Consider the following 6472-nt stretch of genomic DNA (forward strand, 5'->3'; position numbering starts at 1 on the left):
GCTCAACATCTCCAGCAAGTAGTCCCACCTAACGGAGTCGAATGCCTTCCTAATGTCAAGCTTGAATAGGAGCATGGGTTTTTTTGTGCGGTGAAATCTTCTTGGTCTGCATATTGTTTTCCAATTCACCATGCAGTGGCCACCAGCGACCGATTCGCTTCCCCACCACAGCAAAGCTCTTCTAATTTTATCAATCTCCTTGAAAACCCATGGAGGTGGGTTCAACGACATGAGGAACAGGGGATTGCAGTCAGCACTGCTTGAACCAGCACTCGTATCTTTGCAAGTTCAGGAATGCTGCAAAGATACTCGGATCTACAGGACAACATTTCACTACTTCGTTTGGCAATGACATTCCAATAAAATTCCAATAATATGAAGACTGAAACCAAGTAAGTCAGATGATACATAATGGAAGAGGAAGTAGAGTACTTATGAACACAAACAGTAATAAAAACAGGCACAACAGATAAATGTATATGCACTTGAGAAAATCATACAATCCAGCACATGGATTTTTGTCACAACACTTCAACTAAAAAAAAAATCCTAGCATGAGCTGCAACACTCTGTTCATATTCCTAAAGAGTGTAAGGTTCCATTCCTCCATAAGGAACACCGCATGTTAGACATTTCACAAGTTTTGGACAATACCAAGCTTCGGCAGTGATCATCACTGCGACTGACTCTTACCAAGAAGCTTCTGAAGTTGTCCGTCTGAAAGAGCAGTTTTTGTATCTGGAAGGTGCACCGTGAAAGATTATTAAAATTAGTTACAGGTACTAACATGTGACATACAGACATAAGTGCAGCAGCGAAGTTTGAGCACTGACCATCTGAGCCACCAACGTGGTGGCCATACACAAACACCTGTGGCACAGTATTGCGCCCAACTAGGTCTAGAAGAACACCTTGAATTTCTCGGCCATCCTCTGCATGGCGTATACATATGATATATTACTAACAGCATACACAAATCCTTGACAAATGCAAATGGACTGGGTTCCACATGATCTGGACCATTACCTCGGAGATCAAGTTCAACAACGTAAGGATCTTCATTGAGGTCTTTAAATATTCGCTTAGCACGCATACAGTACCTAGAAGAAGAGAAGTAAAGAGACAAATGATAACTAACAGTATGGAGTAGTGTTAGTACTTGATACAAGGAATCCTTAGGTAGTCAGACCATACAAGAGGTATTCCTCTTTCCAAGAAACCCATATGAGAGGTGCATAGGACAAATATTTTAAGGACGATATATGATCTTGTTCTTCAAGATTACTCAATCTTTGATTCTTGGAGTTTATAACTACTCAAGAATTTCAGATACAGATTCTAGTATCCACATTTCAAGAAGGAACTTCCATTATCTGTTTTCATCTTCTATGGTCTAGCAACCGAATATCTTTAATTTGTCATTTTAACTATCGAAAGAAAGACGAACATCCTACCTAGCGGCCAGGTATGTAACATACGATATTCCACCGAATGGTCTATTTTAAACATCCGAAGGAGTCAATGTTAAAAACAATAGTCAGAGTGACCAAATTTATTGAAAGAAACACATGTAAATTGTATCGGTTCTAATGACAGACGACATATAAAACAATATCATGATTGGCCTTTATGTGGTTCATCCTTCTATGTTTTAACAGTACAATAATAGTTTGTAGCAGTGGTATCAGAAATGAAGACGCCACAGATGGAACATTTTCCTGTTTACGAATTACATCCCAACTGCAGTAGTTCCTAAGATGCAAATATGCTGGTATTATTCTAGTGCTTGTTAAGCAATCATCAATAATAGTTTTCCCCTCAACTCATCGTAAAGCCAACTAACACCTAAATCTATGAACCCTAAAGTTCAGTCACATGGTATGCTAGTACCCGCCTACCCGGATATAATTTCTAAATTACCAATCGACATTCCGTGCAGGATGATTTAAACATACCTACTATAGCACAGTATTCTCTTATAGACCAACATCGTGAACATAACCTAAACAGAAGGATCTGGAGAGAGTAACAGCACATTTAGGACAGCTCTGCAGCACAGCACACAGCAGTAAGCCAGCAAATTGAAATTATAGCAAATTAACTGTTCAATTGCATCAATTGATCAAATAAATCTGTTAGCTCTGGCCACAGTGTGCGGCCTACCTAAGCTAATAAGCAACCGCCAGCGATTCACTGCCATGGCACACGCGATGGGCCTAATTCAAGCTTCTGTCATCTACTAGACACAAATCCGTCCAATTCACGACATCCGGATCCGTTTTCCCTTGTTAAACGTGTGCTAGTAAGCAATTAACCTCACGGAATCTTTCACAACAACGCGGCGTGAACTCCACAACCGTGCGCTGCACACGCGCATATACGCATACACAACCTGAAAATCCCCCAAAATCACAAGCAAAAATAATTTCTAGGAATTGATGTTCGGAACGGCTTACGGGCAGTAGGATTTGGAGAAGATGGTGATGCGGTTGGAGTAGATAGCGTTCTGCACGAAGGCCGACGGTGAACGCGTCGCCGCCGCGGACTCCGCCGCGGCGAGGAGGAGGACCAAAGAAAAAGCTATTCGGATTAGAGACATCTCTCTTGCTTGCCGAGCGCGACTCCGGAGGTCGGAGTTCTGATTCGGGGGAGCGGGGAAAGAGGGGGACGGAGACCCGACGAGCGGTGACTCCCGGTGGAGGGTCTTCACAGGGAAAATTCCCTTCTGAAAAATAGTTCACTTTGATTTATCCCCATCTTTTTTTTAGACAAGATTTGTCCCCATGTGGCCTGCTTCGCTAGTTTTGTGCCTCTGGTGACAATTCCCGTATCAGCCCATTGGGCGGCATTCTGTATTCGGCTTATTTACAGATTTGTCCTCATGCAATTTTTATTTTGAGAATATTGTCACTAATTCATTCATCACAAGTTGCGATACAACGCACACTATTGGAATCACCCAGAAAGGACGAAGGAAGATACAAGTCCAAGAACACTAGCGAAAAATCCTCCAAAGAGATAGAAAATACAATAAAGTTTCTAGGAATAACTGCAATCGCCATCGCCGCCACATGTCATCTTCGGATTTGAGGAAATACCATTGTCCAATTGGGCTTTGTGAGCCGATTGAGAGGCTCGCCGTTGGCGGCAGTGGTAGAGCTAGAAACAGAAAACTGGGCAAGCCGGGCTGAATTTGACGCTAAATCTAGGTTGTTGCCTTGTAGTGTTGTGTATTCATGGGTTGGGCCTAGGTACATTTCTATAATTTTGCTGAAAATTGAAAATCTGGGCGAGCCATGGCCCATTCGGTCACAACATAGCTCCGCCATTGGTCGGCGGAGCCGAAGTCATTGTGGCGCGTTGATCGGGGGACATTCCCACACTCCTCGTGACCCGAAACCGTTGTTTGCCACCGACGTGGTCGAAGCACAACACAGGAACCGTCATCCATAACAGACCACCATCCCAGTTCTTGGACCATCACCTTCCCATGCAAATGGACGGCGCCGCTTAGGGAAACCACCACCAGCCCAACAGGGAACACTAGATCTTTTGCACCAAAGAAACAACAAAATTCAATCTCCCATGAATCCCTCGACCTCGCCGCCATGGCGATGCCGAGATGGAGACAGGACTAGGGAAAATTTATTCCAACCGCCGAGGTCAAACGATGACGGGAGAAACGCACGTCCTAACCCTAACTACACAGCTAAGTTGGAGAACTGGGGTCTCCTCCACCACTCGTCGGCAGAGCAGCGGAGGGGGAAAGAGCACCTGGCCTCGCCAGCGGAGCCACAAATGTAGGAGAAAACTCATGCAATTGGGATCCCTTTTTGCGTGTTAGACACATTCTGCTTCAAATGTCACTGCATCACACATGACCTAGCGATTTGGCTGCCCATTAGGGTAACATTGATTTTAACACATGGTTTGGTTTTTCTGGTAACAAGAAACTCCTAGGAGGTTACTATCTGTTTTCTTTCTCATTTTCATGTTGTTTTCTATATCGGTTTTACCTACTCTTATTAAAATAAATTGGGGGGGGGGGTATTTTCCTTTAAACATGTTTGCAGTTTTTAAAATATTTCTGAAATTAAAAATATTCATATAATAAAAAATGATCAAGTTTCAGAAAAGTTCACAAATTTTAAAACATTTTTTTTAAAAAAAAAACTTGTTTTTTAGTAAATAAAGTACATTTTTTTTTAGAATTAGAGACAATTGTTTCAAAAACACACACAAAAATGCGATCATATTTCTAAATTTCACTATATTTTTTAATTTCATTATTCTTTCTTCAACCTTCTATTATACTAGGTTTTTCCCAGTACAGAATTTGTCGAGAACATGAACAAAATTGCCCTATTTTCTATTACTAAAGTCGACCTTTGCCATAGAGGGCGGCAAATATGATCTCCCTGCTGATTGCTAAGTATATAGTCTAATACCGAGTCGGGCTCCCACTTGTAGCAAGTTATAAGTTTCCCTTACATGGAAACCAAGGTACGAACCCATGGAGGTCATATTGTTCTGCAATAGGGATAAGTGTTTGCAACACAAGTAAAACTTCATTTGTGTACCCAACAAGGGTATCAACCAGGCTAGTCTTGCTAATTGCAGATAAAATATAATGCGACAAATAATATTTTTGCATTTTCAGGATAAAACAAAAATACAAATAAAGTGCATAAATAAGTTGCTGGAAGGTGATTCTTATGTTAAAAACTCAATCAGGGTTGATTGGTTCACCAAGTGTAACTCTCGAGTATGATAAAATGCACAAGTAACATAGTCATGTGAAAAAAGTGCATATTGAAATGTTTCATACTCATGCCAACCATATGTAATGTGTGAAGGAAATATGCCCTAGAGGCAATAATAAAGTTGTTATTTTATATTTCCTTATTCATGATAAAGGTTTATTATTCATGCTAGAATTGTATTGATCGGAAATTTAAATACATGTGTGAATACATAAACAAATATAGTGCCCCTAGTAAGCCTCTACTAGACTAGTTCGTTGATGGTTAAGGTTTCCTAACCATATACATGTGTTGTCATTTGATAACGGGATCACATTATTAGAGGAATGATGTGATGGACAAGACCCATCCATTAGCTTAGCATAATAATCGTTCAGTTTTATTGCTATTGTTTTCTTAATGTCAAATACATATTCCTTCGACTTAGATTATGCAACTCCCGGATACCGGAGGAATACCTTATGTGGTATCAAACGTCACAACGTAACTGGGTGATCATAAAGATGCTCTACAGGTATCTCCGAAGGTGTTTGTTGAGTTGGCATAGATCGAGATTAGGATTTGTCACTCCGAGTATCAGAGAGGTATCTCTGGGCCCTCTCGGAAATACACATCATAAGCTTGCAAGCAAATGACTAAATGAGTTAGTCACAAGGTGATGTATTACGGAATGAGTAAAGAGACTTGCCAGTAACGAGATTGACTAGGTATGAAGATACTGACGATCGAATCTCGGGCAAGTAACATACTGATGGACAAAGGGAATTGTGTATGTTGTCATAATGGTTCGACCGATAGAGATCTTCATAGAATGTGTAGGAGCCAATATGGGCATCCAGGTTCCGCTATTGGTTATTGACTGGAGAGGTGTCTCGATCATGTCTACATAGTTCTCGAACACATAGGGTCCGCACGCTTAACGTTCGTTGACGATATAGTGTTATATGAGTTATATGTTTTGGTGATCAATTGTTGTTCGGAGTTCTGGATGAGATCATGGACATGACGAGGAGTCTCGAAATGGTTGAGAGGTAAAGAATCGGGTCATCGGAAGGGGTTCCGGGCACTCCCTGGCAAGTTACGGGCCTTATGGGCCAAAGGAGGGGACAGACCAGCCCACAAAGGGGCTGGTGCGCCCCTTCCTTGTTTGTCCAGCCCTCGGGAAGGAAAAGGGGAAGGGCTAGCCCCTGCTGCCTTTCCCTCTCATGAGAGAAAGGAAAAGGGGGGGCACCCTCCCCCGCCTTTCCCCGCACTCCAAATAAGGAAAGGGGGTGCGGTTTGGGAGGGACCCCAAATAGGATTCCTCCTACTTCGGCGCCTCCTTTGGCCGCTCCTCCCTCCCTTCCACCTATATATATGTGGGGAGGGGGCGCCACACAAGTACACACCATTGTCTTAGCCGTGTGCGGTGCCCCCGTCCACCGTTTACTCCCTTAGTCATATTTCTGTAGTGCTTAGGCGAAGCCCTGCGGAGATCACATCACCATCATCATCACCACGCCGTCATGCTGCTGGAACTCATCTACTACCTCGCCATCTTGCTGGATCAAGAAGGCGGAGGATGCCACCGAGCTTAACATGTGCAGAACACGGAGGTGCCTTGCGTTCGGTACTAGATCGGTTGGAGCGCGAAGAAAGTTTGACTACATCAACCGCATTGTGAAACGCTTCCACTTACGGTCTACGAGGGTACGTAGACACACTTTCCC

At 42.8% G+C, this 6472-nt stretch overlaps 1 protein-coding gene across 1 annotated transcript; it reads right to left on the reverse strand.

The window, feature by feature from the left end:
• Positions 1-337: 337 nt before the first annotated feature.
• Positions 338-2753, reverse strand: LOC123137782 (monothiol glutaredoxin-S6). The gene is made up of 4 exons (XM_044557628.1): positions 2457-2753; positions 1027-1100; positions 834-932; positions 338-738 (listed from the first exon to the last, which is right to left on the reverse strand). Exons 1-4 carry the CDS (start codon positions 2597-2599, stop codon positions 674-676), a joined length of 381 nt encoding a protein of 126 aa, XP_044413563.1. The 5' UTR covers positions 2600-2753; the 3' UTR covers positions 338-673.
• Positions 2754-6472: the final 3719 nt, after the last annotated feature.

This window comes from Triticum aestivum, chromosome 6B (genome assembly GCF_018294505.1).
Source record: "Triticum aestivum cultivar Chinese Spring chromosome 6B, IWGSC CS RefSeq v2.1, whole genome shotgun sequence".
Classification (NCBI taxonomy): domain Eukaryota; kingdom Viridiplantae; phylum Streptophyta; class Magnoliopsida; order Poales; family Poaceae; genus Triticum; species Triticum aestivum.

What these genes read in the sequence shown, in the direction of transcription:
- LOC123137782 (XM_044557628.1), bottom strand. Translation starts at nt 2,599, where the DNA reads ATGTCTCTAATCCGAATAGCTTTTTCTTTGGTCCTCCTCCTCGCCGCG. An exon ending in TTCTCCAAATCCTACTGCCC is followed by an intron (nt 1,101 to 2,456) that starts GTAAGCCGTTCC and finishes CTCTTCTTCTAG; the next exon opens with GTACTGTATGCGTGCTAAGC. An exon ending in TGTTGAACTTGATCTCCGAG is followed by an intron (nt 933 to 1,026) that starts GTAATGGTCCAG and finishes TACGCCATGCAG; the next exon opens with AGGATGGCCGAGAAATTCAA.